Source organism: Trifolium pratense, linkage group LG2 (genome assembly GCF_020283565.1).
Source record: "Trifolium pratense cultivar HEN17-A07 linkage group LG2, ARS_RC_1.1, whole genome shotgun sequence".
In the NCBI taxonomy this organism is placed as follows: domain Eukaryota; kingdom Viridiplantae; phylum Streptophyta; class Magnoliopsida; order Fabales; family Fabaceae; genus Trifolium; species Trifolium pratense.
The window spans coordinates 26,682,065-26,699,846 of NC_060060.1; the positions used below are offsets into that span (position 1 = coordinate 26,682,065).

Below are 17,782 nucleotides of genomic sequence, written 5' to 3' on the forward strand. Positions count from 1 at the left end.
GAATTGATCCTGCAACCGGATTAAGCGGTTCAATTGGCCCAATACTAGTGATGAAAAAATAAAATCTAGCTAACTAACAAATTGGCAAAACATTCATATTTCGATTCTCAGTTGTCATTGATTGCACGCTTTTAGGCTATTAACGCGCACATTAGTAATTGTTAGATCATAATCAGACAATTCAAATTTTAGTATAGACTTTGGTTTCTCTTAAAAATCTACCTATTATACGAAGCTTGAAATATAAATCGTGAAATTCTGATCCAACGATCATAAATATGTTAATTCCGTGAATGCGTGCAAACGGTGCTTTCATTTACTTATGAGAATCTAGGTTCATATTAGTCAAGATTATAAATCTCCGTTATAATCTTGCACAGAGAATCACAATCAAATGCGATTAATGCAGCCATACTCGCAATTGCACTATAGTAGTTAAGACATAAAAAAACAGAACGTTCTTGTTAGATCTTGTTTTTAAATTAAAAACATGGTATTATATTGGTTATCATTAATTAAAACCAAAAACCATTCCATCAATGTTATCATCATCATCATCATCTTCATCAATTTCATCTCCGTCAAATTCCTCATCATATTCATCACCTAACAAAACATCCTGATCTTCACAACTCTCGACGGTGTGTGGAGCGTGACCGTCACCAAAAGCACGAACATGGTCTTTAAGTGATCTCTTATGTTTAAAATCAGATCCACAGATACAAAACCACAGCTTTCCACAATTTTTCTCATGTGTTCTCCAATCACCTCTCACTGCAAAGGGTTTCCCACACTTTCTACACCCAAATGGCTTGGCTCCATGCTTTCTCTTGTAGTGTGTTTGAAGTGTCCTGAAATCCTTCAATGGCCTTGACCGTGGATGCTCTATGTTGTTTTTGCATCCCTCTGCACAGCAATAGCAAGGAAGCCTTAACATTGATGAAGCTGGTTTTACTCCTCTTAGAGATTCTGGCCCTTTCCTGTATTGTGAACCATGTCCCCACATATGCATCTGATATATATGTACAAATAGTTAAGTTGTTGTAGCACATGTATGAGTTAAGATGCACTAGGATTATTAAGAGCGATGTTTAGGGTTCGATTCCTGGTTCTTGCTGCTAGCAAATTTTCTCTCCTTTAACAAATTAACTACAAATATTTTCTTATAAAATAATATGTTAATGTTTCTGCATGTTGTTTATGAATTTCTTAAAATTCAAATTCATAAATATTTTGACAAAAATTTAAAGTTATTTGGAGATTTTTTTTTTTTTGGCTTTTACTACCAGTTTAATCTGGTTCGATGGTCAGTTCTGATATCAAGTGGTTCCAAGTAACGATTGATTATTTTTAGATAAAAAATTTCACTTAATTTTGTAATAAATGGTTATGAATGTATATTAGAATACTAGCTATGCAATATTATAGGGATATTGTATTCAACAGTGTGAGAGATTATATACTTTTTGACTAACCTGCATATTGTTGAAACGGTTGAACATTTTATTGCAGACTGTGCAAGAGAACTGTGTTGGTCCAATGAGGATTTGAGCAGGAGAAGGAATCCAATATTGACTTTGAATAGGAGTTGAAGCCAAATGATGATCAGATTTTCTAACAGGTGTGTTGTTTTGTGAAATAGTATTTGGAAGACCAATATGAAGAGCAACTGTTACACCACTTACCTCATCATCATCAATGGTAAAGTTTTGCTTTTGGTGTTGAATCTGATGATGATGATGATGAGTAGTAGTAGTAGTAGTAGTACTAGTACTAGTAGCTGAGTGATTTGATGAAGAGGATAGTTTAGGTTTGAGGTGATGTGTACCAGGCGGACCAAGAGAGAGTGAAATGGAAGACTCATCAACAGTTTCATTAGTTTGTAGTGAAGATATGTAGGAGAATGTATGAGCTTGCATGGTGAAAAATATGGTTGATGGGATTGTGTATATTATATGATATATTGAGTGAATAGTTGCTAGGTGAGTGAGTGAGTGAGAGAGACGGTGAGAGAGTTTTTTGAGTGAGGTTGTTAATGGAGATTGTAAGTGGGGACTAGAAAGGCAATATATAAATAAATTAATCTTGTGAATATGCATGTTTTTTGGCTTTTGTCATGCGATGTGTCAGATTAATTTTTCTAGCTAGGAAAATAATAATAATTTTTTTTGCCAATAATATACAGTGAAACATTGAATGTTGAACAAATTGGTGGACAACATTAAATTTTTTTCTTTAAAGTGATTTTTTTATAAGAGTTACATTTGTCTTATGCTCCGTTCGGTAAAAATAAGCTATAATCTAGCTGATAGCTGAAAAGTTAGTTTATAGCTGATGATCGATAGCTTATAGCTGAAAAGTTAGTAGAATAAAATTAAAGTGTTTGATAAATTTAACTGTTGTAATTACGACATAAAAGTACATCGTTAGTGAGTATGGTTAGTGGGTAGTTATTATATTTTAAAATTAAAATAAAGAAATAATAAATAAAAATAATAAGGGTAAAAAGGGAAAAATGTAAAAAGCTATAAGTTCATACACTACTTAAAATAGTATCTCAAAAAAATGTTATAAGCTAGTTAGAGAAACTCGTTAGCAAACACTTCACATTTTTATCAAACAAAATTATAAGTTAGTCCAATAACCTATAAGTTAGCTTATTGAACTTACAAAACAGTTCGAAATATATTGCTTATTAAAGGTCTTGTACCAAAAAAAAAAGCAAATAATTAGTACACACGTTCTATATATATATATATATATATATTAATCCTATGATTTTCAGGGAATGAGGTCCTGATAATCTTGAGTTCGGTCATAAGGTTAAGAAAATATGATAAAAAATTATTTCCACCAAAAATCAATCTCAAATTCTCCCGAATAATCCACTTTACGGAAAACTCATAGTAAGCAAGTTCTATATTTAACACACCCTAAGGGTATATGTTAAGATATACCAAAATAGAAATTCAACATTTAATAATACAAGAAATTTAATGCTTCAAAAGTCAAAATACACAAAGTAGCATTTAATAATTTCTATTTTTGCTTCCTTAACATGTGCCTTAAGGGCACAAGTTAACATTCTCCATAAACATATATACACTAATATTCTAAAATGTACTCTATGCTCCATCTTATTTATAACGTGTGTTCTTAATCTTATAGAATCTAAATGCTGCCTGCCTACATTTGTTATGGCTAGTATTATTTTAATAAGATGATTGTTTCTTCATCTTGTTTTATTGGTATGTGTGAGGTTATAGTGTAAAATGAAGGGGGGAGAAAGAGGGAGCTAGGGGGCAAGTATACGCACGTGGAATGAAGGAAAAGCTTGGTGATGTAGTTGTGTTTTGACGTGTTTGGAAATGGAAGACATAACACCGGCAAAGGAGGAAAGGGTGAGAGAGGAGATGAGAGCAAAGGTAAGCAATGCATGCATAGAACACTGCGCACCACCAATATTCGGACGACACTTTAGCAGTGCCACTGCCACTCCTTGTGTTGTGCTGCACACCTCTATCTCTCTAACAAACACATAATTAAATAAACACACTCTCTCTATATATGCATTAACCTAGAAGATTGTTAGGGTGGGGTGGGGTGTGGTGAGATGTTCTATATATATGATATGATATATGATGATCTAATTAATTAGGATTAATTTATTCATTTTGTTTCATACTCCTTTTCATTTACTAAGGACAACCACACAAATAAGATTGAGTATTAAATTTTGCCTAAAATCTCAATTATTTAGGAAGTTACAAGAGAAAATCTCTACACAAGAAGCAAAAGAATAAAATGAGAACATTCATAATTGATTATGGGTTTTTTTTTTTTAACAAGCCATAATTGATTATGGTTAAACATTCCATACCTACTTTAATCTCTACACGATGTATTTAATGAAGGATTTTAAATTATAGCCTTAGATCATAGATACATGATTATAGCATATCTACTTTAATTAATTAGATCAAAGAAAGGAATTGTGTACCTTGAATGACAGCGGATGAATCCACCATTGATTGAAACTGAGGAAAGGTTGAGAAGGTGCTTCTACCTCTCACTGATGAGAGATTATGCGTGTTATGTATTCTAGTATATCTAGCTTAATGGGATGACTAGAATATATACTCATCAGTGGAGGCAGGGACCTCTCAATAGGCTGACTAGAAAGAACGACCCAACCCATCACGGCCCGTTCAACATTAAGCCTTATATTAAACATGACAAGTAATTGTATTTGATATTATACACTTTTAATTATATTTTAAATAAATAATTAAAGTAAATCCAAAATTCAACAATCTCCCACTTGGATTACTTTAATTAGTCTTTAAAATATAACATAAAAATAGTGGTAGAAATTTATCAAATATAATAAAACATGTCATCTAAAGTATAAGAAACACAAGATATAGTGCAGAAGTTGAATCTGATAGGGCAAACAAAATCATACACCATACACCTTGAATTTCACATATGATAATCTAAAGTATAATAAACATAAGATATAAATAGTGCAGAAGTTGAATCCGATAGGGCAAACAAAATCATACACCATACACCTTAAAATTTCACATATGATAATATGGATTAGCATTATAAAATTAAGAATTTGTAATCCAATAAAGATCCATGCATCTAAAATGCTACAACAAACTCCCACTAACCCAAAATATAGAAGACTTAATCAAATATATATAAGTCTGTCGTTAGTGGTTCTGCAATGAGTTTTCTTGATTTTATAAAAGTCATAGAATATCTACATAGGTCAAGTAATTACTAGCTTATAGGGATAGCCTATTAAGAGAATAATTACTTTTAGTCAAAATCATTAAATGTTCTACAATGTTTGACATTCAATTAATCCAAATTTTAGCAAAAAATTGTGACTATGAAAATCCATAAAGAAATAGGAAACCGGAGAATCTCCAATTGGATTAACACAACCACTTAGTTTAAAGAAAATAAGATATGGATTAATGTGGCCACAAGAATGTCAATAATGAACAAATCATGATTATGCAATTCATAAGTACTTTAAGAACACAATATCATACTCGATAGGAGTATTGATATTATACGTAGTACTTACTATTTATGACCTTATAGAATGTGTAGTGTTGGTAAAAGAGAAGCACAATATATTTGCATGCTAAGAGATAATTGTGCATTTTCCAACAAATTGACTTAAGCATCTAATTATAATGCTTACCGAGATTAAAGAGTTGATATATATCTCAGTATAGTAGAATGAGACTAAAATTTAAAGTCTCTTAAGCTATGCCATATTTTATTTAGCGCGCAAAAGTATATGGCAAGAGTGAGATTATAACTTTAAGTTTTGTGTTTATATCATTGTGTACATATTTTCATTGATCTCACATATATGAACAAGAGTGAAATTTCTTATTTGAGCTCATAGTATATAATATTATGTACACACTCCCACCGATCCCACATATATAAACAAGAATGAGTGAAATTTTCTTTAGTGTTTTCATTAGTGATCACTGATATACAAATATTATGATATGTAATATTTAACAGTGAGATACTTATTTGTTAGTGCAAAATTTTCTATATATATATGTGGTTATATATAATTTTATTTTATTTCAATACTAGAGTGTCACAAACTCAACCACATTTTGCACATGAATATAGCAGAATTACTAACACAAGTGGTAACTCAATAATAATATAAAATCCAATATATACAAAACTTTTCAATGGCAGATTTTTATAAGTGTTGGATTTCATGGTTAACCACATATTCTGCATTTAGAATTAAGAAGATTGTTAATTTTCACTTAACAATTTATAATATATATCTTCTTATAACAAATAAAATTCTCAAAAGAATTTTTATATATAAAGTAGCTATGATATAAAGAGTATGATGTTCATATATAAAAGGTTTATCATCATATGAGTGAGATTAATTCTCTAGTATTATAAAATAGGGTATGAGACTATATATATTAAAAGTTTAATGACTCACTCATAAAACTCAAATGCTACAATTATAGACACACACATTTGAGAAATAGTTTGGTTACACGCAGCGGAAATACACGAGACTTACATTTTATTATTATTGAGGATATATGAGAAAATAGTCATTAACTTCCATAAGTGTCGAAAAATAACAATAGTTTGAAATATGTCAAATATAGTGAAAATAGAAAAAATTGAATATCTCAAATGTACAATTTAAAACCATTTAAAATAATGACATAAAATAAATAGAATTTTTGTTGATAGAGTTGTTAAGCATTTGAGATTTTGACATATTGTTTTTACAAAATGAGTTTACAAAAATATAGAATGATATGGAAGTATATAATAATTTATGAGAAAATACTATAATTAATATCCTCAATATAAGTCTCTACAGTAGTTTTATGTCTAGAATTATGAAACAAATATATATGTTTCTTAGCTATAGTTAATTTGCATGTAGAATTTTTCTCACTTGACAAAGAATGATAATTAAAATGGTGAGATATTTTTCTTACACCAATGAGAGGATGATCATGTTAAGCAATGTCATACCGATAGGGTATGTCCATCACGTCATACAATACATAGTGAGGATTCTAAACCCAGAACCGATGGAATAATCCTAAATTTTCAATCTGCGTTTTGCTATACGATTCTTAATATTAACACCGGATACCCTTCTCCCATTGAACTTCCATATCATTCTATATTTTTGTAAACTCATTTTGTACTCGATTCTTAACACTAGGCAACAACTCCTATTTCATTTTAATCGTAGTTCAATGGGAGAAGGGTATCCGATGTTAATATTAAGAATCGTATAGCAAAACGCAGATTAAAAATTTAGGATTCTTCCATCGGTTCTGGGTTTAGTTCAAACAGAACGATTCTAAATCCTAAATAAAAGGGTTTTCTGCATATTGATTCTTTCTTATTGCCTTTTAGGAATTTAATACCAATAGATTTAAATTGCACTGTACCGTTCCATTAAAATTTGGGGAAAGGAAACAAATACTCAAGGATCATGGGTAATAAGTTTGAGAAAATTCTATGGAAAAGTATTGTCGGTAACAGAATACAAAATCAATACATGTATGAACATAACCCCATTCATCTTATTTGCCTTATATCGATGACAAGAGGAACCAAATATTAGGGTTCATACACAAAATTACACAATAGCCATAATATGTATCTAAGCTGCTCTGATACCAATCGAAGGATTTTAAATTATAGCTTTAGATCATAGATACATGATTATAGCATATCTACTTTAATTAATTAGATCAAAGAAAGGAATTGTGTACCTTGAATGACAGCGGATGAATCCACCATTGATTGAAACTGAAGAAAGGTTGAGAAGATGCTTCTACCTCTCACTGATGAGAGATTATGCGTGTTATGTATTCCAGTATATCTAGCTTAATGGGATGGCTATAATATATACTCATCAGTGGAGGCAGGGACCTCTCAATAGGCTGACTAGAAAGAACGACCCAACCCATCACGGCCCGTTTAACATTAAGCCTTATATTAAACATGACAAGTAATTGTATTTGATATTATACGCTTTTAATTATATTTTAAATAAATAATTAAAGTAAATCCAAAATATTCAACATTTAAACCATCTGATTATGAAATGATGAAATTTTTTTATAGTTGTTTTTTCTGTATTTAATCTGAAATTTTTGATCACAAATGGACGATTTCATCAACATATAATTTTTTATAAGAAGAAAATTACAAATACCTCCCGACTTTCTTGTACGAAAAATTTACAAACTTTCTCTATACACACAACTATTCAAACTCTAGTATACTTAAAAGATTAAAATTGTTATGGCGAAGAATTTTCAAATATTTGGAATAACTTTTTACTTTTTCTTTTCTTTCAACTAATAGATGTAATCCTTGAATGAAAACCAAAAAATTACATTGTGTTTTTTTTTTTTAACCGCAAAATGATATACTAGTATATATTAAAGAGCGAATTGACAACATTACATTGTGTTTAATGAGTTCCTTAAAATATTTTTGCATCGAGTTAGGTCATATGCTTAATGAGTCCTTAATATATTATTTTTTTCACCACCAATATCCAGTCCATTGGACTACTTAATTTGATTTGTAGGTTAGTTCTGACATTAAGTGATTTCAGTCATCTCCCGATCACAGTTGTGGAGAATCGAACTGTAGGCCTCCCTACTAATTACAGCAAGTGGAAGTGCAGTTAATGTATGCAGCAAACATCCTAACAGACCGATAGACTTGAACCTTATTCCTACATGACCTGAGCAATTCCCTCAAGCACTCGCCATCTATTTTAATACCAAAACCGATCACCAAACCAACTAATGATAAAATCTCTTCATTTTTTCTATCTGATTTTTTTCAGCCAGCATTTACTATGGATCTCTCATACATTGTATTAATATTTTACTTTGACACTCAAAAGTGTGAATGAGTGGGCGATGGCATTGGCACAGTCCCTTTCAATTTCAGAGAGATCCAGACACCATAAACATAGGAAGTAGACATGGAGAACTGTAGAAGCTAGAGGCGTGTGTGTTTCTCTCCCATCCCCCACTTTCATTTTTTGTTATCACAAAAGAGATAGTGATAGTGAGCAACATTGATGTTGATAGTGATACGTTTGCTTCACATAAACGAAGGTGACAGTTACATATTACTATTTATTCAGTGATGAGTGGCAATTATATTCATTAATCTGCATGAACCAATTTACTTTCATTCAAAGATATTTATGGTGACAAGTGACGAGAATGGATTCTCTTCATTAGAAAAGGAAATTGAGAAAATAATGTTACATCTAGACCATTGAATCAAAATCATGTGACAATACTTTAATTAGAAAAAAAGTAAAAAAAAGTTAGTCAATGGTGATGTATCAAATTGAGGAAAAAAAATTGAGAGAATCATTTCTCACAAGTGACAACTACATCATCCTCTAAACAAAAAGTTTGGTAAAATCAGAACTAGAATGATTTTACAAAAGTTAGACTTTGAAACTTCAAAATTGATCATTATTGTTTTTTTCAAATTCAATATAGCTGAAAGTGGATGAAATCAATCGTTTAGTATAGTTGAAGTCCAAATATGTGTAGCAGTGTAATCAGTAAAAGCATCTAAATGTCATTTACTATCTATGTGTTATTGGTTTTTTTTTTACCAAATCTTTAATCGGAGACGACGAGAGGGCAGTGGAATTCCGTGCGCGCCTCAACCTTAATTCTTACTCGAGTGTGTTATTGTTTTTTGTTTTTATATTATTATTGGAATAGAAATATCTATAAAAAATGTAACCAAAAAAAAAAAAAAAGAAAAGAAATATCTATAAAAAATTTAAATGTGAGATCCTTGCAACTTAAAAAGTAAACTTTCACCGTGTTTGTAGGAGTATGTGATTTTTATATATGCATAATATTGTTGTCCTGATCTTTACATATATCGTGGAAATTAACAGTGTCAACGCTACTTTTATCAAGAAGATATGTGGCAAATATGTTTGATTCTCTTCGAAAAACAATTTTTAAATTTTTAAAAATTTGATTGGTATTCAAATTTTACAAAATTATTTTTTGTGTATCAGTTTTTGAAACTAATAAAGTAAAATAGGTTCAAAAAATTTTATTTTTCTCTTATAAACAATTTTCTAAAACACATTTTAAAAACTAAAAGTATTTCAAACATATCCTAAATTTATTGCACAACAAGTTACAATTTTTTATCGAAACTGGAAATTTTACCGTAAACTTCTTAATTAAAACAATTAATAATTTGCCTATAAATTTTAATGTGGTTATCTTTTGCTCTTTTGCTTAGAAAAATATAATGAGAAAAGAATACGACACCAATTTACAGAAAAAAGTTAGGGTTGATAGTTGTTCTACATCTCACTGATGAGATGATTTATTACCGTGTATATTACTGTTATGTCTAACCTGATGGGATGGTTAGTTTATATACTCATTAGTGGAGGCAGAGACCTTTCAACAGATTTACTATGAGAAACAGGTCAATCCATCACGACTTATTTCCAAATACAACCCATAATAAATATCTTTTTAATTACAAATTTTAGTGCAATATTATAATTAAAATATAAATAGTTGATATAATAATTTATTATTTTAATCGTTGATAATTAAGGTTAATCCATAAAATCCAACATTTCCGAATACAAATTGAAGAAAATTGTGCAAGAAGAACCGAAAGTACGATTGTTTTCCTTAAGCATAACAAGCTTTGAAGCTAAACCTACCCCAAACATGATTACCTCTATTGTGCATCAAAACTCCAAGCTCCATCTATCCATTCTTAAGACCAACAAATTATTTAAGGAACCACGCCAACTATACCACCACTGCGATTTACTCATGACAGGATTCTTTTAATGTCTCATTCCACATGTCCAGAAACTGGAGATCGAAGGCCTGACATTAACCGGGGACGGGCTGAGACAAGCCATTTTCATCACCGGTGTTACTCCTCAAGAAAAAGATGGAACGTGGAGAATGTGCGTTGATTACATAGCATTGAATGCTGTGACGGTGAAGGATCGGTTTCCCCTCTCGACTGTTGACAAATTGTTGGATGAATTAGGCTCTGCTCATGTTTTTTTCCAAACTGGATCTTACCTCAGAGTTTCACCAGATACGGTTACAACCTATGTTGCCTAGGTACGGGTACGGTACCCGATACAGGTGCGCGTACTGGTACGGGATACGACATTTTGAAAAAATTTACGGTACGGGTACGTTAATACAAATATCAAAATAATTATATTTTGAGTGAATTTGTCCATCACCTCAACTATTTTCATCAAAAGCAAGATAAATAATTAATATATAATAAAAAATTAAAACATTTTATGCTATTTTTAAACCATCTGCACATTTTTGTCATATCCACCACCCCGAATCAATCAAATAAAAATGAATTTTAATTTGTAAGTACTCAGCATGTACCATCTTAGTAGTACCCATGCTTCACATGTGACAACCTTAGGATAGCCCAAAGATTGCGTTTCACACACTATTTTGGAAGCTAGTGAGAAGTATCCAAAAAAAAACTAGGACATGGCCTATCCCGTTAGATTTTCTTAGCAGTGGTAGCCAATAAACAAGTTGTTAGAATTTTAATTGCTTAAGTTGATAGTTATCATAGAAATTATTCTCTTCCTTTCTATTCTTTTTTAGGAGGTTTCTCTGACCATATAATCATATCAGAGTGTATACAAATAAGGCAAAACCAAAAGATTCAAACCAATCAAAACTAGAAAAATCAAATTTGTTTTAGTTCGACTCAAAAACCAAACCAAACCAACAAAAACCCGATCTCATTCGATTGAGTTCTTGGTTTTCGTTTTAAAAACCGAAAAGAATTGAGCACATTATTGCAACAAAACATGAAAAGTAAATTGCGGTTCAAACCAAAGGGCAAACATCAAACACGCTCACTTGAATCACTTCTTTTACTTCCTAATTCACTTCAATATAGGACTTCGCTTGGATATGAAGGCTTTGCTTGATCTATGCTTGATAAAAAAGAAATATAGGCTTTGCCACATAGCCTACATTGGATAAAAGTAATGTTTGTGATCTTTGATAACACTGAGAGAGAATCTTGGCATTAGTACCGTCACGGGATAGAAAGAAACGGAGAAATTCTCAATGTTGAACATAGAGTCAGATAAAATATGGGATGATTCTTTGTCTTGCTTAGTCAATTCATTAATGCAAGCAAACTATACATGAACAGTACTGTCAAGCACTTTTCACCTTGAAGGGGCTAATGTAGGCCATAGTTTGATTGGACAGCCCAAAACATGAAGTCTTTGATTGACTGTCACTCCCATCCCATCAACAAGCATCTTTCTCTAAACTACCATCGGGAGTGTCCATGACCAAAAGGGCTAGTAAAAGGTAAGGTAGAATTTCTATTTCTAGAAGTTGATCACTATTATATTAGGTCTCGGTAACATGTGGCCTTAGTGCACATGTTAAGATATACCAAAATAGAAATTCAACATTTAATGATACAAGAAATTTAATGTTTCAAAAGTCAAAATACAAAAATTAGCATTTAATAATTTCTATTTTTGCTTCCTTAACATGTGCCTTAAGGGCACAAATTAACATTCTCCATTATATTATGCCTAGTTAGTTACTTTACAGGTAAATTCTAATATGAAGCAGTTCATCAAGGTCTATGGTGGACCAGTTATAAATAACATTATAACGAATATGAATTTTACAAAATTCATCGTTGGATTGAAAGTTTATATCATATAGATCATCCATAGAAAAATTTAGAAAAATTGAAAATCATTTGATATGTTATTGAGACACATCAAGATTAACGGTTTATTAAACAACGTAAATCTTGATGGGTCTCAATAACATATCAAATGATTTTCAAAAAATTTTAAAAAATTTATAGATTATCTATACGATATAAACTTTCAATCTAATAGTGAATTTCGTAAAATTCATATTCAGTAGATCATTTGTCCACGATGGACCACTTGTGAATGTGGTCCACCATAACATTAGCCTACTTTATACGACTCTAGGCTATTTTATCAATGACTTTATATTCAATTTCCACTTTCCTACACTATCTAGTTCTAGTTGCTTAATAATAAGAAGAAATTACAACCTGCAGGGGATGGTTTTATTTAGTGGCGAAGGCTTAAAATCTTAAGTATAGTTTTCTTAAAATTCTAGTTTTAAATTTTTTTGTGATTTTTTTATGTTGGCCATTTCATACAGAGCGTGCTCTAGTTTTAAACAGAGACTTTTACAAATAAACGGTAGAATTAGTCGACTACCCGTGCGTTGCACGGGTTCGACGGAATGTCTTATATATGTCAATCATGGATGTTGTCAATCATGAATGTTGATATTAAAATACTTATTAATAAAGTTATACTACCCAATTATATGAGCAAAGTGGTACATTAATCAAATTTAACACGCGAATGAGTCTCATCATATTCAAAGACCAACAATGAAATGGTGATAAACAGGGGCGGAGCCCTTCATGGGCTGGACAGGGCCATGGCCCGCCCCATAAATTTTTTTTTTTTCATAGGTATACTATATAGCGGCGGTTATAAACCCCCGCAAAATAGTCTGTGTAGTTTGTTATATTTTGTTTTGCGGGGGTTTAAAACCATAAAATCTAGTATTCTTTAAGAGGTTTGCATTTTGCAGGGGTTTCAAACCCCCGCTAGTGTTACGTCCCAGAATTCAAATGATTCAAATATACTTTTTAATTTATTTTTTTAAGCATCCCTTCTAATGTTTTATTGTTTAATAAGTTATAGATGTCTTAAAATGTGTTATTTATTTTGTCGAAGTATTCAAGTATATTTTTTTGGAGAAAAAAGTACTCAAATTTTTATTTAAAATAGAGTTTGTGCATAAAAATTCATGTTTGATCAATCTTTTGTTAAAAAAATTTAAATTTTTGTTAGAGAGATGCATATAATATTATAAACATAAATACAAAAACTAATTAAAAAGTATGAAGTTTACACATTTGACATAAAATATATTTCATAATATATTTTTAAAATTTATTTAATAAACATGTTAATAGTCCACATTTTGACTATTTTTGAGATATCCATATTAGACAGACTCTCAATATGATATGTCTTTTTTTTTAGTAATTTCTTTTGGATATTCGATTTATATATGTAGCGGCCCACCCCAATTTTTCGGGCTAGCTCCGCCACTGGTGATAAATAAATGAGATAGAAAGTAATACGGGAATGATATAAGTTAATCGTAAAGCATAAGTTGGAATGATATAAGTTAATCATAAGTCAGCGGAAATCAAAGTCCACTTGTGTGGTGAGATGAGTCATTGATTTCAAATAATTATCATTTTCCTTTTGTTTTACAAATCTAATCACCTCTTAGAAGAAAATAGTATTCAGAGAAGAATGCGAAAAACTTAAATTGTGTAACTAAAAATATGGAAAGATTTAGATAGAGATAATTTAGTTATCAATCATCCCTAAAAAATAGCATTCATAATTAATCCCTTATAAATAGCATGGTGAATTCTTCGGTACACATATTATGTGGATGTGTACCGGTACACCGCTGATGTGGTTAACAACTAATATAGTAATTAATGCATATTTGTCAACAAAAAAAAATTAATGGAGATTTTGTTTCTTTATTAAGTTTATTATATTAAACACTACTTTTTAATATTGGCATATGTATCCTTCCACAATAAATCAAACCATGCATCATATCTTTCAACTTACATATGATTTTCAACAAATTCAAATATTTTAATATTATTCTAATATCTTATAAATAATATTATTTTAGTATTTTGTATTTTCTTAAAAATTAATAGTATTTTGTATTTTAATAACTTTTTTAATTATTCAAACAAAAAAAAATTATTAATATGATTGATCCAACTACGATTTTTAATATTTCAATATTATTACCTTTCAAATTTTTTTAATATTATTAGTTTATAAAGATTAATATTCATTTGCCACCTAATAATTAGTGCATATAATTATTAAAAAATATTTATTTTTTAGTAAAACAAACTTTAATTTTTTAATATGTTTATATATTTTATTGTAATATTGTTAATTTTTAGTGATTCGTTATATTTTATATGGTTAAATAAGTTTGTTATCGATACAAAATTACTAAATTTAATTTTTCATCTTCATAAGAAAATGTCATGTTTTGATCCCCACAAAATGTTTATGCATGCAATTTTGGTCATGTTGTAAAGTTGATGTATATTTCTAATGATTTTGCATATATGTATAGCGCATTATAAAAAGTTTGTCCAAAAGTAAGGAGCATACAAAATTTGATTTCTAGGTCAAAATATTCGTTACTTTTATCTTGATATTTTGATTTAGAAAATTCATATTTAAATCGTCTCATATTAAAAAAATACTAAAGTTTTGTAAATGAACTTTTGATATTGTTCTAGACATGCTTGATTGTCGAAATTTAAATTCATAAGTTATTGTTAGTCCAATTAAGTGATATTGAACGACTTGATTGAGAAAAATTGAATTCCTTAATAAAGTAAGTATAATTAGTTAAGTTTGCATATGAACTATGTTTCAAGTTGAAGGGTTTGATCTAAATTTTTTTATTTCTGTTGACACAATTGACATTATTAGTCGAGACTTAATAGTCATTTCATTTGAACTAAGTTTTTTTAAGTCATAGTTAATCTAACTAATTGAGGTTGAATCGTTTGATTTTAGAATTTGAATTCTTAAGTATTTCTCATTCCCACTTGGTCAAGTTGAATAGTGAGATTGAGAATGTTTGATCTCCTTAGTTCCTTTCAGTCTAATTGGTTGTGACTTAACAATCCTTTCAAAATAACTAGGTTTCTGGTGTAATAATTTGTCCAACAATATGAGATTGAACTGTTAGCTAGAATGTTGAAATTCAACTTTTTAAGTGTTTATCATTTCAATTAGGTCAAGTTGAATAGATTAACTGGGATGAATTGATTCCCTATGTCACAGTTGAGAAAATTAGTTGAGACTTAACACTCATTTCATATGAATTACGTTTCTTGAGTCATAGTTAATCTAACTAGTTGATGTTGAACTGTTACATTGTCGACATTTAAATTCTTAAGTGTTTTACATTTCAATTTGGTCAATTTATTTTTTTAGTTCTTATCGGTAGAATTGGTAGCAACTTAATAATCCTTCTCTGATAACTAGGTTTTTGATTCATAGGTAATCCCATTAGTTGACATCGAAATGTTATATTGCTAAAAATTTAAAGTCATGTGTCTCGTTCCAATTAGGTGGTATTGAATTGTTTGAGAAAAAAATTAAAATCAAACACGTACAATACAACTGAAGTTGTCCTGTCAAGTCCCTTAAGTTTTAGTAGATCAAACGCACCCTTAATCATAGTTGGTAGAATTACTCCTTTTTTTTTTTTTAAGAATCACACACTACATAAAAATCTCAATTGTCTAATAAAACTTGTTGAGGGCTTAAGTAAGAAAAGCCCTCAAACTTATTAGGGGGCTTCTATGGTACATATGAAATTAAAAAATTCAATCTACCGATACATTAGATCAATTAATTAATAAATTAATAATTATTTATTAAATTAAAAAATTATTTGCCGATTATTGTATTTCAGAGATAATAATTTCATAAGAAAAGACACAATTTCAATGTTTTATAAGCAATCTAAGAGTTTATTTTTTCTTGAATTGTAAGGTTTGAGTACACCTAGTACTTCTTATAATTCAATTTTTTCTTATAATTTTTTTTTATAAGCAATACCCAAACGTTTTTATATTTTTTCATAAAAAAAAATCAATATTGACTATTATGAGTGATAATTTTTTATTTTTTTTTTATAATTTTGATAAATGGTATTTAGTTATTATAATATTTTAAATGATAACAAATGATTTCTTTCGGAAAAATATTCATTTACCTAATAGAGGTATGGATAGGGTTCAATTTGAAAGCGACTCGCAAGTGTTGACCGAAGCTATTCGAACGAGGCGTAGTGGTAATTCGGAATTTTGTTTAATTTTTGTGGATATTATCCAAATTATGTTATCGTGTATAAACTTTTAAGTGAAGTTTGTTAGGAGACAGACGAATATAGTTGTTCATTCACTTGCTCGGGCGGCCAATTCTTGGGCTAGTTTCCGTAGATTTTAGATTATTCCCTTATGTATTGAACATTTACTAGTTAATGAAATGTGTTAAGTTTGTTTGATTAAAAAAAAAATTGAAGGAATATTTTTAGTAAAAGGTAATTTTGGTAGAAACTCTCAAATATTGTACAAAAAAAAATTTGAGAGTTTCTACAAAAAAAATATATATTTGTGAGTTTTAAAAAAAAAAGTACCGTATATATAAAATTTGAGAGTTTTTTAAAAAATATATTACATTTGAGATATTTAAGAGTTTCTACCAAAATTACTCTTTATTACAAATATTTCCTCACCTCCCCTTCCCTCCATCTACTTCGAACCAAACATACCCTAAAGGAAAATGCTACTCCATCCGATCCTATATATAAGAAAAAGTTTATTTTTTAAATTCATTGTAAAATTGATGTATCTAGATAACATTATAGTCTAGATACATCAACTTTACATTGAATTTAAAAATAAACTTTTTCTTATATATAGGATTGAAGGGAGTATTTAGTAAGAATTTTTTGATGCAAGAAAGAGAAGAATGATACCCACAACCTAAAACAAAAAAAATGCAACCGCCGGAAATTGAAAAACCTCGAAATTGCATATATGAAATAAAAATATGAACTTTACGAGAAATTGAAAGAAATGCTTCAAAACGAGTGGTACTATAAGTATAAAAAATAATAGAAATTGATGAAATGCAAAAAACACATATTAAAACCCTTTTGTAAATTTCGCAAAAAAAAAAAAAAAAAACCTTTTGTAAAAAAAAAAACATTTTAAAATTTTTGTAAATTAAAAATCTCATCTCATCTCTTTTTATTTTTTATTTTTTTTTACAAAACATCTCTTTTTATTTTGACAAAATGCAATTTAGGAAAATTCTTTAATTTCCATTTTAAAATTTTTGTAAATTAAAAGAGTAATTTAGGAAATTTCTATTTAAAGAAGTCTTGAAATGACATGTTAAATTATTATTACATGTGGACCAATTAAAATTATACACCTTAACAGTGTACCGGTACACGTCCACATAAGATGT

At 29.5% G+C, this 17,782-nt stretch overlaps 1 protein-coding gene across 1 annotated transcript; it reads right to left on the bottom strand.

Moving 5' to 3' along the window:
- Positions 1-384: 384 nt before the first annotated feature.
- On the bottom strand, positions 385-1,974 carry LOC123911652 (zinc finger protein WIP6-like). The gene is made up of 2 exons (XM_045963119.1): positions 1,476-1,974; positions 385-1,012 (listed from the first exon to the last, which is right to left on the bottom strand). Exons 1-2 carry the CDS (start codon positions 1,917-1,919, stop codon positions 512-514), a joined length of 945 nt encoding a protein of 314 aa, XP_045819075.1. The 5' UTR covers positions 1,920-1,974; the 3' UTR covers positions 385-511.
- Positions 1,975-17,782: the final 15,808 nt, after the last annotated feature.